The sequence below is a fragment of the Mauremys reevesii genome, linkage group 9 (genome assembly GCF_016161935.1).
Source record: "Mauremys reevesii isolate NIE-2019 linkage group 9, ASM1616193v1, whole genome shotgun sequence".
In the NCBI taxonomy this organism is placed as follows: domain Eukaryota; kingdom Metazoa; phylum Chordata; order Testudines; family Geoemydidae; genus Mauremys; species Mauremys reevesii.
In genome coordinates, this window is record NC_052631.1 from 56,311,285 (window position 1) to 56,335,570 (window position 24,286).

At 46.9% G+C, this 24,286-nt stretch overlaps 1 protein-coding gene across 1 annotated transcript; it reads right to left on the minus strand.

Moving 5' to 3' along the window:
• Positions 1-1,565: 1,565 nt before the first annotated feature.
• On the minus strand, positions 1,566-23,979 carry ERFE (erythroferrone). Its single transcript, XM_039489567.1, has 8 exons — positions 23,563-23,979; positions 15,862-15,984; positions 14,665-14,758; positions 12,706-12,929; positions 10,277-10,385; positions 7,456-7,546; positions 4,019-4,094; positions 1,566-2,011 (listed from the first exon to the last, which is right to left on the minus strand). Exons 1-8 carry the CDS (start codon positions 23,755-23,757, stop codon positions 1,913-1,915), a joined length of 1,011 nt encoding a protein of 336 aa, XP_039345501.1. The 5' UTR covers positions 23,758-23,979; the 3' UTR covers positions 1,566-1,912.
• Positions 23,980-24,286: the final 307 nt, after the last annotated feature.

A 24,286-nucleotide genomic window follows, 5' to 3' on the forward strand; every position in this document is an offset into this window, starting at 1 on the left:
GAGTGAACTGCTGTCCTTTTTTGATGCCTCTTCATTACAAGACTAGCTGTATTTTTTCCTTGTGTTAACTAATGTGGTAAAATCCTAATGAAGACAAGGCAGTTAATTTGTATGAAACAGTAAATCCTGGCAGTGTCCTTCAGATCTTACCTTGATCTGCCATGGGGAACCCTGACGTTTGCCTTGATCTGCTGATTTGTGTGAAAGCTACAACATGGTCTGTGTTCACTAGGATTTTACCAGGTAGTAAGAACACAACTTCTTTTCCTTGTAAAGAGAAGGGCTTTCAGGCTTGAATTCTCCGCAACTTCAGTGGGAGTTCAGCTAGAGTAAAGACTGCAGGAATTTGGTGTGTAAGTTGCTACATACCATAAAAAGCTGAAAGCACCAAATTTTTGAACTTGAGGCTTATGTCCTACTTTGTTACCAGGGCTTCAAAATACTTGTAAAGCTTTTCCAAGACAACAGTTAGGGTATGGCTACACTGCAATGAAAAACTCGCAGCACTGAAACTCAGAGCCCAGGTCATTTAACTTGGGCGGTGGGGCTAAAAATTGCAGCAAAGATGTTGAGGCTCAGGCTGGAGCCTGGGCTCAGAGACCCTCCCTCATTGTGGGGTCTCAGCATGAATCTGAATGTCTATACTGCAATTTTAAGCCCCACAGCCTGAGCCTTGTCAGCTGACCTGGGCCAGCTGCAGCCATGCTGCTGGTCTTTTATTGCAGTAGAGAGGTACTTACTGTTTTCTAACCAGTGAATTATATGAGCTGGTTTGTAGAGAGCGCTAATATTTTATGTAAAGGACAGCGTATGTAGCTTTTTCCTGAAAGATTTTGTGAAAGTGCTGCCAACAGCAAATGCCCTAGTCCAAGTTAACTTTGTTTCCTGAAAGGAGAGTTTGCTGTGAAAGCAGTTTCTCCAGCAGGACTGGAAAAGCTTTGTTGTTGGGGGAAAAAATAAAATTCAGAGAGAGTTGAGCCCCCTGTCCTGCTATCATGAAGGTGGAGCTGAGTGTAGTTCTAGTATCTCTCATTGAAGTTCTGGCAGGAGCTCAAGAATTAAGTACATGGTACTAAGAAATGAGACTGCATCTTTTTCTTTCCCTGCCTTTGTTATTAATTTAGGGCCCATTCCTGCAGCCCTTATTTATGCACGTAGTCCCACTGGGTTAATAGGAGTTAGACTGCGCTATCGGGACCAAAACCAGGCGTAACAGTGTGTATCTCCACCACCCATTGACTGGGCTCTCTGCCATGGGCAGAGAATGGGGTGGTGATGTGAGTACACCATGCTTAGAAAGTGGAAAATCATTGGATAGTAATTCACGTTCTAACTAGTCTGCTGCCTTATCAGGACACTGCTCTGCATTGAAAATTAACTTCCAAGTACCAGTGCCTGCTGATAGCAAACCTTAGCTGATAAGCTATAAGAAAGCTAGAGCTATATACATAATCTGGCTTTGGCTGCTGAAAAACTGAACAGCAAAAAACTGCCAAAGTGCTAGTCTATGGGTGAAGGCTTCTTCAAATCACCTTTTCCTAAGCATTCGTGCTTGATGGGGGGAGGGGTTCCTTTATAAAAGTTGGTCTGGTTTTAGAAGTCAGCCATATTATAATTGTCCGTGTAAAATAAGCTTCAAAATCTGGCCATAAATTAAATTAAAGGGGGATGGATTTAGTGAGTCCTCCTTTTTTCATGCTTCCAATTTTCTTTCCGGCTCTCCATCTTTGGATGCTTGAGATCTTGTGCAAAGTATGGTGGCTGGTGGCTGCACAAGTAGAATTTGTAGAGACTGCTGCTCCTGACCTCACTATGCTTTGCTCCCTGTGCTTGGGTGGGAGGGAATTAAGGTGGTTCTTGCGAAGAGACCAATTCAGCTTACAGCATGTAAGGGTAGATGGTTTGAGACCATTCACACCCCCAGAAGAACAGCACTGAAATCCGAGCCACTTCGAACAGTGAGGGATGATCCAGTGGCGTTATCTACAAAAACTGAGGCATACTGGCCAGCCTGAAAGGAAGAAATGAGAGTGACAGTGAAAATAGTCCCAGGTTGCCATAATCAGCACATAGAGGAGTGTGTCATGTAAATGCAGCAGATCTATAGAGCAATAACTAGCTATGTAGGTTGTGATGCACTACTTAAAGTTGTCATGTTTTACACTTAAAGCAGAACATGGGGCAGTTTGTGTCCCTTGTTCCAGCCCCTCTGGCTATGGTCATGCTGCACCACTAACTCCGGAGTGGTGGGACCCAGACTGGTGGACTCAGTGTTTCCAAGCTCATGTTTGAGTGTTCCCACACCATTGTAAACCTGGGTTTAGAAGTGCTGGACTCATAGCTATGCTAACAGTCATACTGCCAATGCAGACCTTCTGAGGTGGGTCTGGGGCATGACCTGTATCCATAGTGCAAAATTACAGGGCTTAGACCCGAGACACAGTGGGACTTGGCCTGATCCACTCTCTAGCAAGGTCATAGAACCTGGGTCAGATTGTGTGTGGGCTTGGGCTCAAGCCTGAGTCAGAGCCTGGACTTACTGTGCAGTGTTTATACCCTATATAGCATACTAGCTGCATCAAGGGCGCTGTAAAAAGCCTGGAAGGGGGGGAAGAATTCCCCCACCACAGACAAAGTAGGCCCTGCCCTAGAGAATGCCATGGCTGAGTGGGCAGGGCTGCCATGTGGAATGCTAAGCCCGTTCTGCACAGTGCTGCAGCCAGTACAGGCTGCTACAAGCCAATAGCACATGCTGGTTTGGGTCAGGACTCAACCAATCTCCAAAATAGGATGGTTCCGAATTATCCACCAGAATGTTACTAAGCGGGAAATGCCAAAGTTAAGGTTATAATGAGGACTCTGCTGTTTTGCATATCCTGTGTATTTTGTACACTCTCCAGCCTCACTTGAGCAATGCACTGAAGCCTGCTGTCAGACAGATGAATAGTCCCACCGAAATGTAGAAACTTACTTTTGCTGCTTTGCTAAACTATCCCTTCTCCTTTTCAAAGCCAAACCCTTTGGGCTGACACCAAACATCTGAATGTGACTGATCTGTATCACTCTCTGTTGGGAAACACTAAAATAGTGCAGTGCAAAAGCTCTACCCTTTAGTAATGGGTGTCTGCCAATGGTGGGACTTGGTCTATCAGTGCTATGGTGCATTATCCCTTTAGGTGCCTTAGGCAGCTGGCTTCCCCATTGTCCTGCACCTCATGCAGGCATTTACCCAGTCAAAATAATAGCATTTTATATGCACTTTATAGAGGTGGTAATGACCACACAAGCTGCCAGGCGGGGAGCATCAGGACTACGGTATATAGTACCAGAGTAGTTGGCTGGCTGTAAGCCACTGACTGTAGGCAAGGACACCCTAAAGACTAAACCTTGCAGTACTGTGGCAAATCACTGGTGGGACTCAGGTCTACATCCTCAAAGATCTTTAGGTGCTTAATCCTGTTTAAATCAGATACCTTTGAGGTTCTGGGTCTCAGCCCCCAGAGAGATAGAAGGCTGATCATGCCAGTATTATTGAGGCTGGTTTTGAAAAATGATGCAGAGGAAGACTGAGGAATGAACTTCCTGCCCAACTGCAGAGGAAAGCCAGCACAGAAGCACGTGCCTGTCATCTTCATTGATTGGTTCCAGTAGCACCCACAATGCAGAGCGCTTTCTGTAGAAAAGGACATGGCCTCCTGCATTGAAGAGCTTGTAAACCACAGTGACTTCCTGCTGCATTTGGGAATGGATGTGCTCAATTAGGGCATGCAACGCCATCAGAGGTGTGATTACAGATGGGGTAGGTATACTCCTGTTTGCTTTGAGCTAGCTAGCATGCTGAAGATAGCATGGACTTCAATGTGGGCTGTACAAAGCTGCCTGGCCCCCGGGGGTAGAGTTATTGTTGTGAAAAGTTAGCTGCCCAGTTGTGCTGCATTCTCATGTCAATAGCACACTGCACAAGGTGGGTCTGCCCATAAGGAACACCCCTTGGCCTCATTAATTTGCCCATGTTTACCTGTAAGTACAGGACTCCACTGACTGAGATGGTGAAAAGTTCACTGCTGTCTAAACCAGCCACCGTCTCCAGAGAACTGAGGACAAGAAACAGCAATGTCAGCACTGAGGTGACCTGTGTGATCCATGTACAACCCAGAATTCACCAACTAGCCAGTTATCTACAGTAATAGAGTGTGATTGCCTCCCCCATCCCCAGTTCCAGACGTTAAAGAGAAGGGGAGGACTGCACAATGCCCTGGCAAACTTGTCCCCTCGCTGCAAAGCTGCTCATCACCCTCTGTATCATTATTTACATTTAATTCTAAATTTTGTTTAAAAAACCAAACCAAGTATAGTCCTCAAGAATGGTCCCAGGGGTGGCCTGGTGCTTGACAACCTCTTGCCACGGAGTGGGTGCAGCATGGTCAGAGGCTCAGTAGGCCTTCTCACGCCCCCATGTTGATATATTTATCCCAGCTATGTTCTGGAGGGTTCATCCCATCCATCAATTTATTATGCAAACTAAGGGGCTAGCTAGCACACCTAGTGCTTTTCCCTACTAGGACTGGCTCACAGAGGGTCATAGAGTTTATGGCTGTAAGGGACCAGTAGATCACCCCCTCTGACCTGTATATTACTGGTCCCCTCCACTCCCCATCATCCACACACTCAATCCAACAACAGACATTAGAAAAAAGTATTACAGCCCACAGGAAACTTGAGATGTGCCACAGGAATAGACTAGGAGGGCCCAAGGTGCACCAGTGCTCACAGCCCCTGCAATGGCAGGGAAATGATTGTGAGATAGCTCCAGATAATCCTGGATGGTCACCTGCCACACGCTGCAGGGGAAGGTGAAAAAGCCCCAACTCTACTAATCTGACCTGGGAGAAAATGCCTTACTTACCCCATGTATGGCCATCTAGCCTACCCTGGTTGTGACTGGAAGCCCTTACAATCTGATGGCAATGGGATCACGCATATGAAATGAGTCATATGAGTTGGGATGATTTCGTGGGCTTGGTCCTGATTTGAGCAGGGGGTTGAACTAGATGACCTTCTGAGGTTTCTTCCAACCCTAATCTTCTATGATTCTATGATTCCTTAGTGGCCAGCACAAGCCAGCCATTAAAGTTAGCATTTATGCTGGCAGTGTCAGCAGGGGGCCAGTGATGGAAGCGGCATAGCACCTGACCTACCTTTCTAACTGAGAGGGTGTCACTCCAGAACACTAAGTATTTTATTATCTACCTAACAAAGTGACATATAATTAAAATCCCATTTCAGTAGAAGTTATGCAGGCAAAGTCACTTGGGATACATGTGTAATAACATGGAGAGCTATAGAGAGCGAGAGAATGGATGAGGTTTTTTCCAACCTAATGGGTTTTGGACAGTCAAACCCCCTAGGGAGCTTTGAAAATCTTAGCCAAGCTCGATGCATGGGTTCTGTATGTATATGCCTCAGATGGTAATGACAGATGCACGTGCCTCTTCTGGCATGATCCTTGCTAAAATTGGCCTTCTTTACAGTGTACCTTGTGGAGGTGAGATTTGTTTATACAGAGGCGAGAGATTTGGGGCTTTGCACTTTTTCTGGATAACAACCCAGAGTTCTAGCTGAGACCAGCATATGGAATTTAATTTGGTCCCATGCATGGATCAGCTCTGTGATCAGCGGACATTAGCCAGGAGGGGTTGACAACATTTCCAAATAACTAAATGTCACAACTCTGCAGGACTATTGTTTCCCTTGGTTTGTGGTACTGTTTTGTGAGCAGTACCTAGCACAGAGTGTGTGCAGTGTGGAAATATTTTTGATCTTTGTCACAAAGCTATAGTGACAAAACTCCATCACTCTCTTGCTGACTACCAGACACATAGGGCCCGCTATAAACTATGCATCCAGGGACCAAAGTCAGATGTGGTCTAAGTTGCACATTGGTAAGATGCATGTAAGTGAGAGGGAATCTAAGGCCCGGTCTACACTAGGAACTTAGGTTGGTATAACTAAGGCTATGTCTACACTGCCACTTTCAGCGCTAAAACTTTTGTCATTCAGGGGTGTGAAAAAACACACCCCTGAGCAACAAAAGTTTTAGCGCTGAAAAGCACCAGTATAGACAGCATAGCTCTTGGTGATAAAGCTACCACCACTCGTTTGAGGGTTTGTTTTTTATTTTATTTTATTGCTGTGAGAGCTCTCCCCCAGCGATAAAGTGTGACTACACTGCCCATGCAGCGCTGTGATATGGGCAGTGTAGACATACCCTAAGTTGTTTGGGGGTGTGAAAAAATTCACATTTCCCTGAGCAGTCCAGTTAAATTAACCTAACTCCTGGTGTATACAGCACTAAGTCAATGGGAGAATTCTCCTGTTGACATAGCTACTGCCTCGCAGAAAGGTGGAGTACCTGCACTGACAGGAGAAACCACTTTAAAAGTTCATTCAGATTAACCTTCCTAAGAGTCCCCATGTAGACAATCCCACAGGCGCCACTATTAATTTGGCCCATAGAGCATGGTTGTGATTAGAGCTGGCTGAAATTGGCATTTCCATTCCACAGGCAATTCTGTTTTTTTTTTAATACATTCATTCTGAAATAGAACAAAATGCTAAAATTTCAAAATGTCCTGTGGAATGAAAATTTTAAAAAAAAATTCCATTCATAACTATTGAAACATTTCATTTTGAGAACGTCAATTCACTTTGCTTTGATGTTTATATGATATTAAAATATTGAATATATGTAAATGAACATTTGATATACTATAAAAATAAAACGAGAAAACTGAAGTCATTTCAACTTTTTCACTTCAAGCATGTCATTGAAATTGACACGTTCCAGTGAAACGTTTGGATTTTGATGAAACTGCACTTTTTTGGTGGAAAACTGTTCCACTGACATTTTTTTAACAAGTGGTAGCTGTGATGATACTGTTAGATCCAGTTACAGGCCCCAGTCCAGTGCAGTGCTCAATGCAGTTCAGGACTGGAGCACATAAAGGACATACAAAGGTGATATTATGTCACCTGATCTGGGGGCCAAGCCAGTTGCTAGTCTAAGTTAGATCAGCCTTAAGGCTGCTCTAGTTTAAACCCAGCTGTCAATGGCCCCAGAAGCTATTCAGGCAGCTAGGAATCACCAGGGTGCTGGGATACCCCAGACAGGCTCTCTTTTTCCCAGCCAGATCCCCTACTCTGAGAGATGAGAAAGGGGATGGTGTGGAAGCAGCTACAGAGGTTCCAGGCCACCCTGGGATTCCCCTACATAGGAAATCCTCCATCGGCTCCCAACAGCCACAGCGGTGCCATGATCTGTGTGCCCTATGCACTGTGGGCCCCTCCTTTTTGTGCACTCACCTTCTGGGATAAGAGAGAGAAAAACAGTTTTTACATTTAAAAGAAGTCTGGCTGTGCTAGCAGGGAGGGCATGTCTCTACCAGGCACACTCACATGTTATGTTGACACAGAGACTGAACGCAGATCAGTACCCGCAGGCGATCTCTTGCACGCTGTTGCCCTTTCTTCTGTTGTTCTCCATGAACTATAAACACAGAAGAGCTAATGAGACAGGGATGAGATGTTCTCCCCTTCTGAACAGAACCCCCTGTAAAGGCCTTAGGCCTCAGCCCCCCAGGGAAGCCAGACATGCCCACACAGCTGGCCAGCCAGAATGCACCGATTGAATAGCTGGGTCTGGGCCTCAGCTGGTGTAAATTAGTGTAGCCAAATGATCGTCAGTGGAACTACATCAAGTCATACCCACAGTATGTTGACTCCAGTGGAACTATGCTGATTTATACCAGCAGAGGATCTGGCACAGTAACTTCAATGGAGCTACACTTATTTATGCCACTAAGGTTTCTGTCCCAGAGAGTCCTGGAGGATGATGATGGAGGAATATAAAAATATTGCTTGAGCATGCAGGGGTGTAATCAGGAAGGCCAAAGCACAATTGGAGTTGCAGCAAGGGATGTGAAGAATAACAAGATGGGTTTCTACAGGTATGCTAGCAACAAGAAGAAGGTTAGGAAAAGTGTTGGACCCTTACTGAATGGGGGAGGCAACCTAGTGACAGAAGATGTGGAAAAAGCTGACGTACTCAATGCTTTTTCTGCCTCAAGTCTTCACAGACAAGGTCAGCTCCCAGACTGCTGCACTGGGCAGCACAGTATGGGGAGGAGATGAGCAGCCCTCAGTGGTGAAAGGACAGGTTAAGGACTATTTAGAAAAGCTGGACATACACAAGTCCATGGGGCTGGATGCAGTGCATCCAAGGGTGCTGAGGGAGTTGGCGGATGTGATAGCAGAGCCATTGGCCATTATCTTTGAAAACTCGTGGCGATCAGGCGAGGTCCTGGATGATTGGAAAAAGGCAAATATAGTGCCTATCTTTAAATAAGGGAAGAAGGAGAATCCAGGGAACTATAGCCCGGTCAGGCTCACCTCAGTCCCTGGGAAAATCATGGAGCAGGTCCTCAAGGAAACCATTTTGAAGCTTGGAGGAGAGGAAGGTGATCAGGAACAGTAAACATGGATTCCCCAGGGCAAGTCATGCCTGACCAACCTGATTGCCTTCTATGATGAGATAATTGGCTCTGTGGATATGGGGAAAGCAATAGACATGATACACCTTGACTTTAGCAAAGCTTTTGATACGGTGTCCCACAGTATTCTTGCCAGCAAGTTAAAGAAATATGGATTGGATGAATGGCCTATAAGGTGGATAGAAAGCTGGCTAGATCATCAGGCTCAACAAGTAGTGATCAACGGCTCAATGTCTAGCTGGCAGCCAGTACCAAGCGGAGTGCCCCAAGGGTCGTTCCTGGGGCTGGTTTTGTTCAATATCTTCATTAATGATCTGGATGTTGGGATGGATTGCACCCTCAGCAAGTTCACAGATGACACTAAGCTGGGGGAGAGGTAGATACACTGGAGGGTAGGGATAGGGTCCAGAGTGATCTAGACAAATTGGAGGATTGGGCCAAAAGAAATCTGATGAGGTTCAATAAGGACAAATGCAGAGTCCTGCACTTAGGACGGAAGAAGCCCAGGTTGGTGTGGAGGCCAGGAAATAATTAATAAGGATTTGAAGGGATCTTAAATGCATGTTAGTTAAGTTAGCATGAGTTAGGCTAGCTGTGACCCTAATGATGTGAGATTTGTAGAAGCAAGATAATGTGGAACAGAGTGAACTGTGTGAAAAGTCATTACAACCTTGCAATATGCAGTCTTGCTTTTTTCTAGTAGTGAGACAAATAAGATAGCAAAGAAGCTTATGTATAAACAAATGCAAATGTTTTCTTTTTACTGTCTCCAGGATTGCTAGCTATTGTCTGTAACAAAGGTATAAATGCTTGTAGTGATTGTTTACTAATTGAGAGAGACCTGTCCGGGACAAGGGGCAACCCTGTTTCCTAGGACACTCTCTCCCTCTATTGTAATTACTAGAGAAAGAATAAAGTATTTGATTTTGCTGCACCCAAACAGAAAGCGAGAACTGAGTTTTTCTTCGACATTGGGGACTGACTGGATAAGTGGCAGTTCTGCAGAAAAGGACCTGGGGATTACAGTGGACGAGAAGCTGGATATGAGTCAACAGTGTGCCTTTGTTGCCAAGAAGGCTAATGACATACTGGGCTGCATTAGTAGAAGCGCTGCCAGCAGATCAAGAGAACTGATTATTCCCTTGGTGAGGAAACATCTAGAGTATTGTGTCCAGTTTTGGGGCCCCCACTACAGAAAGGATGTGGACAAATTGGAGAGAGTCCAGCGGAGGGCAACAAAGATGATTAGGGGGCTGGGGCACATGACTTATGAGGAGAGTCTGAAGGAACTGGGCTTATTTAGTCTTCAGAAGAGAAGAGTGAGGGGGGATTTGATAGCAGCCTTCAACTACCTGAAGGGGGGTTCCAAAGTGGATGGAGCTAGGCTGTTCTCAGTGGTGGCAGAAGACAGAACAAGGAGTAATGGTCTCAAGTTGCAGTAGGGATGGTCTAGGTTGGATATTAGGAAACACTGTTTCACTAGGAGGGTGAAAGCACTGGAATGGGTTACCTAGGGAAGTGGTGGAATCTCCATCCTTAGAGGTTTTTAATGCCCAGCTTGTCAATACCCTGGTTGGGATGATTTAGTTGGGGGTTGGTCCTGCTTTGAACAGGGGGTTGGACTTGATGACCTCCTGAGGTCTCTTCCAACCCTAATCTTCTATGATTCAACAGAATCGCCATGCTGTGGAGGCCAGCTCCGTGTGCCAGGCAGCAGGAAAGCTTACCGATGTGCAAGGTGGAGGTGAAGGTGTAATACCCTGCAACCGGTGCTGTGTATTGGCCGCTGGTCAGGTTCAGCCCCAGGCCTCGATGGAACACCCCCTCTTTCTGAGGCTAGTAACAAAGAGAAAGGCAAGACTGTGCACACTGCGAGACACCATTCCAACTCTACATATTGCATTAGGAGATGGGCGCCGCCGCTCAGCTAGCAGCGTCCTCTCAGGAAACAGACATGCACTGTGTTTGCAGTGCAAGCGGAGGGTGATTGCAGCACACAGAGTATAACTGTATCTACACTAGACCTGTTACTGCCATAGTTATGCCATAAAAAGGTACAGACCAGGCCTAACAATGTATTTGAAAATTTGTCTTGTTTTCTAGTTGTTCACAGATTATCTGACGTTTGACCATGATTGTTTTCAAATCTGTTTGTTACTCAGAATTATTCATCAAATAATACCTGAAAGCAAATTTTGATCAGTAGATTAAAAAGGGAGGATGGCTGGTGAAGGACTTTGGAAAGCTCAGAGTTAGGGTTGCCAGGTGTCCAGTTTTTGACCGGAAAGTCTGGTTGAAAGGGGACCTGTACAGTGTCAAGTCACATGTACTGATGACAACAAAAGTCCAGTTACCACAGGTGGGGGGTCCAAGGGAGTAGGCACTGGGTCATCAACCCACACCAGCCCCTGCTCAGCTGGGGCCATCTCCTACCTGCATCTCATGGGCAGGCAGGCTCCCATCCTAGCCCCGGAGTAGAGAGTGCCCAGCTGTGTGTGGGGGGGAGGGGGGCGGGGAAGGGATCAAGGAAGGGGAAGGGAGGAGAGTAGTGAGTGATGGGGGTGGGGGCCTCAGGAGAAGAGGTGGAGGGGGGTGGTTCCAGCTTTCCTTCTGTAGTGTCCGGTTTTCAGAAATTAGAAAGTTGGCAACCCTACTCAGAGTCCAGTTCCTAGTTCTGCCACAGACTTCTTATGTGGCTGTGGGCAAGCTGCATAATCTCTCTTTGCCTCTTTTCCTCATCTGGAAAATGGGGATAATAGTACTCCTTTAGTCTTGTCTGTATAGGTTGTAAATTCTTCAGGACAGGTAATTCTGGGTTGTAGTGACACTATGAGGAGAAATCGTGGGGAAAAAATGCATGATTCTTAACTGTATGTGTAGTATATGGCATCATTATAGAGCAGAGTTTTTAAGGTTGTTCTGGGTGTCTTAACTGCACTTACAGGTCTTAATAAACAGTAGAACATCAGAGTTATGAACATCAGAATTACAAATTGACTGGTCAACCACACAGCTCATTTGGAACCAGACATACACAATCAGGCAGCAGGAGAGACCAAAATAAAAGCAAATACAGTATAGGACTGTATTAAATACAAACTACTTCAAAAAAAAGGGAAAGATCTGACAAGATTAAAAAAATGATTTGACAAAGTAAGGAAACTGTTTCTGTGCTTGTTTCATTAAATTAAGATGGTTAAAAGCAGTATTTTTCTTCTGCATGGGAAAGTTTCAAAGCTGTATTAAGTCTATGTTCAGTTGTAAACTTTTGAAAGAACTGTAATGTTTTGTTCAGAGTTACGAACAACCTCCATTCCCGAGGTGTTCATAACTCTGAGGTTCTACTGTATCTAGATTTCATGTATGTTTAACCTTAACTCCGAATTTCCTGGTCTGTAATGCTTATTTTGGGGCTAAAAATAACATCCCTGTAATATTTTTGTATCGTAAGTTACTGATGTGTACTCAGCCTTATCTCCATTGGTACACAAAAGTTTGTCTAGGGATTTTAATTGGTCTGCAATTGGCTAGGAGGCTCAAATGAAGTAACCCCCCTTCCCCTACTCCTGGCACACACACACCTATAGTATGGCACAAATGGCAAGGTGCATTTGGGAGGTTAGGACCTGATCCAATGCTCACTGAAGTCAATGGGAATCTTCTCATAGACTCCCATGGGGGTTGGATTGAAGTTATATTCACCTTCCTCAGAGAGATCAGATGCTGGGACTATAGCTCTGAGAATAATGGATTTTGTTTAATTCACTGGCAATTCTGAAAAATTGGGGAAAAAAAGATACAATTTCAGGCTGAACCAAAAATGAAATGTTTCAGCAAATCAAAAAGTAGAAAAAAAATTGTTTCACGTCAAACAAAATATTTCATTTAGGCAAAATTGAAATGTTTCATTTTGATTCCAGCCTTTTAAAAACATTTTGGTTGGGTTTTTAAAATAAAATTAAAGAAAATTTTGAAACTAAAAGGTGTTTTGAGCCAAAAATTTGAAACGTTTCATTTAGAAAAATGTCAATTTTTGGACGGTTTGTTTTTTGACCAAAACAATTTGGCAAAACCAACACAAATTTGGGAAATGTGTCAGTGTTGCTGAATCTGCATTTTTGCCAGTCCAGCATGGCAAACTCCCTCCCCCACTCACTATGTAATAGATCTGAAGCTCTTGCAGGGATCTTCGTTCAATGGAAATGTTTCTCCGTATTCGGCAGTGGAAGGCTGCCTCCACTCGATGCTGTGGCTTAGTCTTTGCCAACGGACCAGCAACAAGTGCCAAGATGTCATCTTCTCCTCTCTCCTCCTCTTCCTCACCTTCCTGGCAACCTTCACAGGCCTTCAGGCTCATTCTCTCCCGCTCCTTTACCACCTCTGAGAGAACGCCCCCCAGAGAACCAGTTTTAGGAGTCACCGATGTACAAAGGGTTTTCACAAATGACTGCTCCCACTGGAGCCAATGGTAAAATGCCCCTTGATGTCAATGGAAGCAGGATGGACACTGATGTGAATTCTAGTCAAAGCCTAGCAAGCTGGCACCATCATGTGAGACTGAATCCCAGTCACCCCTGCATTCATGTGTTTGATCCAGGCAAATGTTCTGTCCTGGTCATTTTAGGCAGCAGTGAGGTTTGTTGGAGAATGCTCCCATTGGTTTTCATTGCAGTCATGAAGCCAGGAAAGGGATATTAGTTCTCTGGGGTTCCCAATTATTGTTGCTGAGTTTGATTCTTAAGTGTTGAGCCAAAAAACTAATGGGAAGTCCTCTGAGGTGTTGGAGATAAACAGGGAATGAGTTTGTGACACACACAAATCTCACCACACAAGTACACACCTACCACTGCAGAAAGTGGGAAACTCTCCAAAGACTGCAATGGAGGTTGGATTGGGGCTAAAGTCACTTCCCTAACACCCCCCAACACACACACACACAAACACAGACAAATAAGTACCTCATCACCAAGATGTGTGTTAGCGACAGGGCTGGCTCTACAGTTTTCGCTGCCCCAAGCAGTGCGCTGAATTGCCGCCACGGGTGGTGGGGGCAGTCCGTCTGCCCTTAGGGCGGCAGGTGCATTTCTGCGCGGCAGCAATTTGGCAGCAGCTTCTATGTTTAGCTGAAGCCGCTGCAGACAGCTAAACATAGAAGCTGCCGCCGAATTGCCGCCACCGCAGAAACGCGCCTGCTGCCCTAACGGCGCACAGACTGCCCCCGCCGCCCGCGGCGGCAATTTGGCGCGCTGCTTGCGGGCAAAACAACAGGGACTGCCGCCCCTTGCAGAATGCCGCCCCAAGCACCAGCTTGGAATGCTGGTGCCTGGAGCCGGCCCTGGTTAGCAATTATTATTTGTGACATTAGACAAAGTGCACATTTGAGGTTTGTAGTTAGTCATGTCCTGATGTGTGAGTGTAAAACTCTGTGCTGGAAAATTATGTCAAAATAACCGATACACTGAAAGTGTAAAGCTTCTCCTGGGGCTGGAGTTTGTCTGGCTGAGCACTCGTGTAAGAGGGCGTAAGATACCACCCCAGACATACCCCCCCTTTCTGCCCTGCTCCGGTTAGTTGGCTCTTGTGTCTGGGCAGGCAGGCTAAGCAGCACTGCTTGCCAACTTACTGCCCCTGCACTCACCAAGGGGTCAACTCCCTATATGCACTAGACAGCAACCACTAAGGGCTTGTCTACACTGGCCCTTTGCAGTGCTGCAACTTTCTCACTCAGGGATGTGAAAAGCCAGGCTGCCAGTGTAGATAGTGCACCAGTGCTGGGAGTCGCTCTCCAAGCACTGGTAGCTACACCACTTGTGGAGGTGGAGTTTTTTTAGAGCGCTGGAAGAGCTGTCTCCCAGCACTCTGCCGTGACTACACAAGCCATATTAAAGTGCTGCCAGGGCAGCACTTTAGCATTGCCAGTGTAGACTAGCCCTTACGCTCCGTCCTTAACCTCAACCCCGAGGGAGGGAGATGACCTTGCCCCCCAGTAGGACATGAGCTCTTGTCGCTTCAGTGTCACGCTCCCTGCAGCATGGGGCACCCACCTCCCCAGCCCACCTGAAGTGCCTGTGGAGACGCACTCAGCCCACTCCATGCACTGGTTTTCATACTGTACCTTTCAGCAGCAGCCGGAAGTCCTTCAGCAATTCTTCTGGTGTCACTAGGGCTCCTTGAGGGCCAGGGGGACCTGGTGGGCCTGGCAGGCCAAACTGGAACCCCAGACAGAGCACAGAGCTGCTCAGTTCAAATTAGGGCACAGCCAGACAGTGTAGATCCAATAAGAATGGCTCCATCCCACAGTGCCAGCCTCTAGTCACCCACATCCTGGCACCCTTCCCCTTCCCATTGCCCAAAAGGGCACCTGCCTGTTCTGAACTCTGTGCTGGACTCTAAGCAGGATTGGCCATCTCTGCTGGCTTGGTCACTGTTTTCAGCCCCATCCCCTCGGTCTGTTCTGGGCTCAGAAGGAGCAGGGCTGTTACACTAGGGATGCCATTGGCCCAGGCCAGGCTCTCTGGGTTGGGGGCACAGCAGGCTTGGGCCAGGGCTCTCCATGTGGGGTGGGGTGTAATGCGCCCACGCTGAGCATCTCTGAGAGGGGAGGGGCACAGTGGGCCCAGGCTGAGGAGCTCTATGGGGAGGGCGCAGTGGGCCCAGGCTGAGGAGCTCTATGGGGGGGGGTGCAGTGGGCCCAGGCTGAGGAGCTCTATGGGGAGGGTGCAGGGGGCCCAGGCTGAGGAGCTGTATGGGGAGGGTGCAGGGGGCCCAGGCTGAGGAGCTGTATGGGGAGGGTGCAGTGGGCCCAGGCTGAGGAGCTGTATGGGGAGGGTGCAGGGGGCCCAGGCTGAGGAGCTGTATGGGGAGGGTGCAGGGGGCCCAGGCTGAGGAGCTGTATGGGGAGGGTGCAGTGGGCCCAGGCTGAGGAGCTGTATGGGGAGGGTGCAGGGGGCCCAGGCTGAGGAGCTGTATGGGGAGGGTGCAGGGGGCCCAGGCTGAGGAGCTGTATGGGGAGGGTGCAGGGGGCCCAGGCTGAGGAGCTCTATGGGGAGGGTGCAGTGGGCCCAGGCTGAGGAGCAATGTGAGGGGAGGGGGTGCAGTGGGCCCAGGCTGAGGAGCTCTGTCAGGGGAGGGGCGCAGTAGGTCAGTGCCAGGGATGTCTGTGTAGGATGGGCGCAGCAGGCACAGTTCAGATCTCTGCATGGGGTGGCGGTGCAGCAGGCCTGGGATCTCTGTATGGGATGGGGCGCAATGAGTCTGAGCCAGGGCTTCCTGGGGTGGGTTGTGCAGACACACCGGGGATGTGAATACATACGTTGAATTTTTTTGATTTGCCTTTGCCCCGTTTCTTGCTGTTCACCCCTTTATTTGACTGTTTCATAAAGAGCATCCAGGCGTCCCGGGGGTCGATGCTGCGAGACTGCTCAGGAAGGGGTTCCTGTTGGACGATCAAAGAATAAGAACACAGAAAGTGACAGTAATCAGCTCTGTGGGCTGCTGGGTGGTTCAGACACAGGTGGGTGCTGCTCTTCATCACTACTTCTATTACACAGCAGGGACAGGAACTCAGCAGCTGGAAACCAGTCTGTGCTTTGCCGGAGTGTTAATGAGTTCCTTACCACTGAGACTGCCTTAGCTGCTGGCCAGGGAGCTGTGCCCTTCTCACTGGGGGACCTCTGAAAAACTCTGGACTCAAAGAAACTCTGTAGAGGGCATGCTTTTCTCTGGGTGGACACTAACCCAGTGCCAGCAACAGCAGTGTTTCTGGGGTGCATATTTTGGAGGGGATGTAAATGGAGGTCATTAAACAGCCCACAGCGCTTTTTGCAACCATGAATGTTAGCCCAGTGTGGGGGTGGGTTGTGGGCATATGGGCCGGTGGTACCTGTGTGCTGGTTCATTGCACAGGGTGGGGGGAGGTAGGGTGCGTTAGTGGAAAGGTTTGGTGAATTACAGCTAACACAGGTCCACTTAAAACTTCACAAGAGCACAAATCAGCGTCTTGGTGAAGTGCTAAGTCTTTCCTGCAATTTAAATTTGTCAGCTGCTGCCCTAGACTACTGCTGTATCTGTGACACAGTTCCTGTTTCACCTAGCAAGTGTCATCACACCTAACTCACTGATACCATGCTCTGGCTTCCCTGTTGGATCATCTGGTATTGACAGTCTGTAATGTAACCACATATGTTCATTGACTGATGCTGAAATCAATATCAAAATACTGATCCAAGAAGTAAATACTAATCAAGGTGTGGTTGATGCTAAAGCTGGACGAGCACAATTCCATGGGGCCAGATGCACTTCATCCGAGGGTGCTAAAGGAGTTGGCGGATGTGATTGCAGAGCCATTGGCAATTATTTTTTAAAACTCATGGCGATCGGGGGAGGTCTCGGATGACTGGAAAAAGGCTAATGTAGTGCCTATCTTTAAAAAAGGGAAGAAGGAGGATCTGGTGAACTACAGGCCAGTCAGCCTCACCTCAGTCCCTGGAAAAATCATGGAGCACTTGGAGGAGAGGAAAGTGATCAGGAACAGTCAGCATGGATTCACCAAGGACAAGTCATGCCTGACTAACTTAATTGCCTTTTATAATGACATAACTGGCTCTGTGGATGAGGGGAAAGCAGTGGATGTGTTATTCCTTGACTTTAGCAAAGCTTTTGATACGGTGTCCCACAGTATTCTTGCCAGCAAGTTAAAGAAGTATGGGCTGGATGAATGGACTATAAGGTGGATCGAAAGCTGGCTAGATCATTGGGCTCAACGGGTAGTGATCAATGGCTCCATGTCTAGTTGGCAGCCGATATCAAGCGGAGTGGCCCAAGGGTCGGTCCTGGGGCTGGTTTTGTTCAATATCTTCATTAATGATCTGGAGGATCACGTGGATTACACCCTCAGCGAGTTTGCAATGACACTAAACTGGGAGGAGTGGTAGATACGCTGGAGGGTAGGGATAGGATACAGAGGGACCTAGACAAATTAGAGGATAGGGCCAAAAGAAATCTGATGAGGTTCAACAAGGACAAGTGCAGAGTCCTGCACTTAGGATGGAAGAATCCCATGCACTGCTACAGACTAGGGACCGAATGGCTAGGCAGCAGTTCTGCAGAGAAGGACCTAGGGGTTACAGTGGACGAGAAGCTGGATATGAGTCAACAGGGTGCCCTTGTTGCCAAGAAGGCTAACAGCATTTTGGGCTGTATAAGTAGGGGCATTGCCAGCAGATTGAGGGATGTGATCATTCCCCTCTATTCTGTATTGGTGAGGCCTCATCTGGAGTACTGTGTCCAGTTTTGGACCCCACACTACAAGAAGGATGTGAAAAAATTGGAAAGAGATCCAGTGGAGGGCAACAAAAATGATTAGGGGCTGGAGCACATGACTTATGAGGAGAGACTGAGGGAACTGGGATTGTTTAGTCTGCAGAAGAGAAGGATGAGGAGGGATTTGATAGCTGCTTTCAACTCCCTGAAAGGGGATTCCAAAGAGGATGGAGGTATGCTGTTCTCAGTGGTGGCAGATGACAGAACAAGAAGCAATGGTCTCAAGTTGCAGTGGGGGAAGTTTAGGTTGGATATTAGGAAAAACTTTTTCACTGGGAGGGTGGTGAAGCACTGAAATGGGTTACCTAGGTGGAATCTCCTTCCTTGGAGGTTTTTAAGGTCAGGCTTGATGAAGCCCTGACTGGAATGTAGTTGTGGATTGGTCCTGCTTTGAGCAGGGGATTGGAGTAGATGACCTCCTGAGGTCTCTTCCAACCCTGATATTCTATTATTCTAATTCTTGTATGGGTCTATCTGCACTGCAGTCAGAGGTGTGACTGCAGCCTGTGTAGCCATATCCTAGCCAGTGTGAATAACAATAGCAGTGATGTTGTCTCAGCATGGGACTCTAGGTATGTCATAGAATCATAGACTATCAGGATTGGAAGAGACCTCAGGAGGTCATCTAGGCCAACCCCCTGCTCAAAGCAGAACCAATCCTCAGACAGATTTTTGCCCCAGATCCCTAAGTGGCCCCCTCAAGGATTGAACTTGTTAACCCTGGGTTTAGCAGGCCAATGCTCAAACCACTGAGCTACTCCCCACTATGTCCTTACATGGCTAACCCATGTTGCTGTCTGTGCTACTGCAGCTTCTGTGTTACTCACACTAACTAGATCAGAGCTAGATCAGGTATGTCTGCACATGCTGCAGTCATGCCTCTGACTGCACTGTAGCCATAACTAGAGTGACCAGATGTCCCAATATTTGGACCTTTGTCTTATATTACCTATTACCCCCGACACCCTGTCCCAATTTTTCACACTTGCTATCTGGTCACCCTATCCATAAAGCATGTGGCAAATAAGGCCAGAACCTCCTTTGGTGTAAAGTGGCCCAGCTCCACTGAAGTCAGTGTCAACTTACACTAGCTCAGGGTCTGGCCCATGAAGTTTATAAAGCCCCTAGTATAACACTAGCACGTTGTTCATTGTAGCAAAGATCAGCCATGCAAGATGTCTAGGTCTGAGTTCTGGGCCTAGTCTCTCCCTGGCTGTTGCAACAGCAGCTGTGATTGTGGCAGAGGCAGTGGGCTAAGGCCTGCTCTTCCAAGGTTTTTTGCCTAGCTGCCTACCTCTCACTGAAATCAATGAGTGCTGGGGGAAGGGAGAGAGGACATCAGGCCCTCAGCAGCAGCCCCTCTGGAGGATTACTGAGCAGTGTTGGCAGGTGCCAGAGGACCAGGCTTCAGCAGACCAGCTACTGTGGTTCACCTCCTGCCTGATGTGATGGGTGTCACAGAGAAACCTCAGCTCCACCAGTGACACAGCATATTTACTGTGGCTAGGAGGGATTCCTATCCCCTAGGAGGGATTCCCCCTAATAAGCTAGGGGCATGGTTGGATGAGCGACTCACACTTGGTCCATAGAGTCTGGAGGGCTGTATGGCTGAAGGGAAGAGAACATGCCTGAGGTTTCATTTTTATTAGATGGGAATACTGAGGCACAGAGAAGCTGTGTGACTTGTGCAGGATCACACCGTGAGCCACCAGCATTTTGTGGATTAGATCCAAGATCTCCTGAGTCGCAGTGCTGTGCTCTGGTCACCCAGCATGCTGCTGCCCTTCACAGTGCTGGACAGCAAGAGCATCAGTCTCCAGGCAGTATTAGTTCAGTTTACACCAGCTGAGGAGCTAGACCAGAGACATCTCCATACACCATTGTACAATACAACTGCACGGACTACATTGGTGCCATCTAACTTGCTGTCCATTGTCACTTCCAAGTCCCTTCTCACGTTGCATGTGTTTTTATTTCCCCAGGGAGTTTACAGTTTATTAGGCTTCAAGCAGAGAGTACAAAAATCCACAGCATAAGCGTCTGAAGAATTAGGTGCCATCTCAGCACTGCCAGGCACTTCTTATGTGCCCTTGGGCCAGTGTTTGAACTTTTCTGTTGCTCCATCTCCCCTATCTCTACCACACAAAGGTGATGTGGGAAGGTACCGGGGCAGTGCAGGAGCAGCTAGAGATCTTCCATTTGCTGTACTTGCCATGTCTCTCCACCTGCTCATTAGCAAGGGAATGGTACACCAGTGGGAGATGCAGGCAGGACTTTCAGATAGCCTTCAGTGGAGATGGAGAACAACTGATCCCTGTCCTCTTTATAACAGCCCTTAACATATTTAAAGACTGTTATCAAGACTGTCTCAGTCTTTTTTTCTCATGACTAAACATGCCTAGTTTTTTAAAACTTTTCCTCATAGGTCAGGTTAGTCTAAATTTGTCCAGTTTGTCCTAATTTTTCCTAAAGTGTAGTGCCCAGAACTGGACTCTCTACTCCATCTGAGGCCTCACCAGTGCCATGTAGAATGGGACAGTTACCTCCAATGTCTTACATGACACTCATGCTTATATAATCTCAGCCTGATATTAGCATTTTCCCCAACTGGTCAACTCATATTCAATTTGTGATCCAGTTTAACCCTTTTTGCAGTACTACCACCTAGCCAATTATTACCCATTTTGTAGTTGTGCATTTGATTTTTTTTTCTTCCTAAGTATGGTACTGTGCACTTGTCTTTAATGAATTTCATCTTGTTGATTTCAGACCAATTCTCCAATTTGTCAAGGTCATGTTCAGTTCTAATCCTGTCCTCCAAAGTGCCATTTTAGTGTCTCCCATACATTTTATAAGCACACTCTCCACTCCATTATCCAAGTCATCCACTAAAATATTGACTAGTACCAGACTCAGGACAGAGCCCTGCAGCACCCCACTAGATACACCCTCCCAGTGTGACGGTGAACCGTTGATAACTACTCTTTGATTGTGATCTTTTAACCAGTTGTTCACCCATTTTATGGTAATTTAATCTAGACAGCATTTCTGTAGTTTGCTCATGCCATGTGGCACTGTTTCAAAAGCCTTACTACAAATCAAGACATATCATGTCTACAGCTTCCCCTCTATCCACTAAACCTGTCAAAGAAGGAAATTAGGTTGGTTTGGCATGATTTGTTCTTGACAAATCCATCCTGGCTATTTCTTATAACCCTCTAGGTGCTTACAAATTGGTGAGTGAGAAGCAGAAGAGCTCTAGAAAAAAGATGTAACAAAGGCTGATTGCCCAAGTGTATACTTAGGCGGGGCAGAACTCAGTTTATAATTCTGAGGGATAATATCAATTTTATTTTTAACCATTTGTTTAGAGTTTTATCAATTTAAATGTCCACGTCTGCAGAAAATTGTGGCAGGGGTGTCTGCTAATGCTAGCAGACATTGCGATTCCAAAAGTTAACGCTTTATAACTGTTAAAACTCAAATTGTCAACATCCCATGGCAAACAATACAACGTGAATATCCTTAAATCAAAACTCAAATAATTCCTCAAGCAGCATTTTTCTTACTTTGCCTATCTGTAAATTTCAGTGATCATCAATGGAAATACTTTTTTGTTGGTTTGTGCGTGTATGGCAAAAATCAACATTTATTGACATTTACCAATAAAATCCTAATCCTTCCAAGCCTACGTACCCAACATGTCCACACTGAGATTTGCTGCAAGTTAATTTTGGGTAAGAACAGGCCTGAATGATCGTGGAAGCTGAATTTTTAATATGCACTCCTGGAGCAGCACTATAAAACACCACTGCAGTGAGTCCAGTGTATTGTGTTCCCAGTATTTTAAACTAGTGTTCTGTGCAATGCTGCTGCTAATTTGGAAAAGCCTGAAGATCCCAAGTCATTGGTATGGCTAGCCTCACAGCTGGCCCACTTTTTGCCTGCCTTTACATCCACAGTGAGCTAGGGCACTTTCCAGATTGCTGGTGCAGCACTTTGGACTCTCCCAGCCTCTCTGAGCAGGACCTGCTGGCAGAGCCCCCAAGGTCCACACATTTTTTAAGCAGCTAATTTGTTTCTATGCTGACTGATTTGCAAAGCTGCCCTAGCTGGGCTCCCCCAGCTATACAGCTCACCAAATTTAAGGCATTTACGAATCTCCCTAGCCCAGTGCAGTGGGCATTGTTGGAATGATGCCAAAGAAGGCCCCCGGGGGTCGGGTGGGATATAAAAGAAGACCCCTGTCAAACAGTAACAGCTGGCATCACTAGCCGTAAGTTTTCCACCCATTCACAAACTATTGGACACAGCTTCTGTCTTTCCCCTGGTCTGAGAGCAGAGGAACGGGGGTAGGAAATTCATTCTCCTGAGCAGCACTCTCATCTGGGAGAGAGTTTAACCCTGCCAATAGCACCTTTAATAACTGCTTGAGCAGATAAGTGGAAGGGATTTCTGGGCGGGTAAGGACTGAGCCTCCTGGTCCATCAACTGCTCCAAAAGGACAGACTATGTGAGGGCTGGAGTTTAGGGCTCCTCTTAGAGCAATTCAGTTTTATCCTTCGGAGCTTGTCTGCACTCATGTGGGAATGTGGGTTAGCAAATTATTGCAGCAAATTTGGTGGTAGTGGATTAGAGTCTAGATTGGGATAATTTACACCCCTCAGGTTAAATTATATTATCTTAACCTCCCACAAACCTACTTACACAGTCACCTTTGCACATCACCCCTGCATTTGGATTTGTTTTTAAAGTAGCGCAGATATGGTCAATCAGGAACTCACAATTACCTTCTTGTAACATAAGAATAAAGGGACAGTCAGTGCGAGTGAAAGGCTACCAATTTAAAAAAAGATCAAAGGATTTTTTTTGTATAATGCACAGTTGATCTATGGAACTCATTGCCACAAGGTATTAGTGAGGCCAAAAGCTTAGCTGAATTGAACAAAGGATTAGATGGTTGTACAGTTAATCAGAATGACATCAACGGTGACATTAGATAACATGCAAAATTTTAGACGGGCTCTGAAACCTAATGTTTAGGATATAAGCTGTTACTAACTGCTTGGGGAAAGGAAGAAACTGTCTCTCCATAATTGTCCATTATGAGGATTCTTGCCCCTGCCTCTGGAGTATCTGTACTTGGAGACAGGTTCCTGATCAGGTGGACCACAGGTCAATCCCACTGCAGTTTTTATGTGACACAGTTGATCAGCTGTAACCTATAAGCTGCAAGACAAACTCTGTGATTGTATGTTTTCAACAGAGCTGAGAAAATGTTTGCTCTGCAAAATATTTATGACAAAACTGGAAAAGATTTGGGGCACTTGCTAACATTTTATGAGCCAGTAGACTTGCTTTCACAGAGCTTGGTTTGGTCCCCTCAATATGTTAGAGTCTTTCTCATGGCAAAAGTCAGTTGCTCATTGACAATAAACAAGCATAGTCACCCAAAGGTGAAAAAGTACAAAACCATCCCTACCCCTCACCCCAGTTACTCACTGTGTGTACATGTGTGTGTAAAAAGTCATCACACAACTCAAAATCCCTGAGTAGATTTTACTTGCAATCACATTCACTCAGCTCAGAAATTAGACTCTCTGCGCATCACCCACTTTCCTGCTTTGGTTGCTCTGAGTTTAGATCTGTGCTCAATTCCCTACAACTAGGTGCTGGTAGAATAAATGCTTACCGGGTCGTTAGAGGCTGGCAGAAGCATGCTGCTTTTTCCCTGGCCTGTGGGATACTCATTCCACTGGGATGTCTTCTCTTGGCTTCTTCTCCTTCCAAGTTTCTCTGACCCCACTGAGCCAACACACGAGGCCACTGCCAGGAATCCCACACACAGTAATAGGAGCCAGCGGGTGGCAGGGAGGGATCCAGCCATCCTTCAACACGGCACCAAAGAGGTGGTCCCTTCTCTCGAGAAGCCAGAGTTTCTATGGCCACTCAGAGGCAGGCATTGCCCGTAAGAGCAAGAAGAAATCAGACTGTGTCCTGTCAGGAATGGCGTGTTTGGGGGAAGAGATGATATTCCAGCAATGTCAGGCCTGTCCTCCCATCAGCTCCAGCTCAGGAGTTGGGTTGCCCTTGCAGAACAGCTGGCTGGTACTCGACAGCTGAGCCACCTGGCCCGAGGAGAGGGCAATGTGTCCTACTTTGTGGGGGGAAAGCACATTGTGTAGGCTCAAGGATCCCTTAGAGAAATGTCCCTGTACTTCAGAGTACTTCCTGCTCCCATACGCTCGTGAGAGCTTGGACCAAGAGTCTGGGCGTGGGCTTAAAAACCCACCAGCTGGGGCTGAGTCCAACTGGGAGAGGGCTATCTCCCTTGCTTGCCTCCTTTCTTGGGCTGCCTTTGGAGCTGTAAGTACAGTCTCTTCCCAGCAGCTCTCCTGTGCTCCTTCCCTTCACAG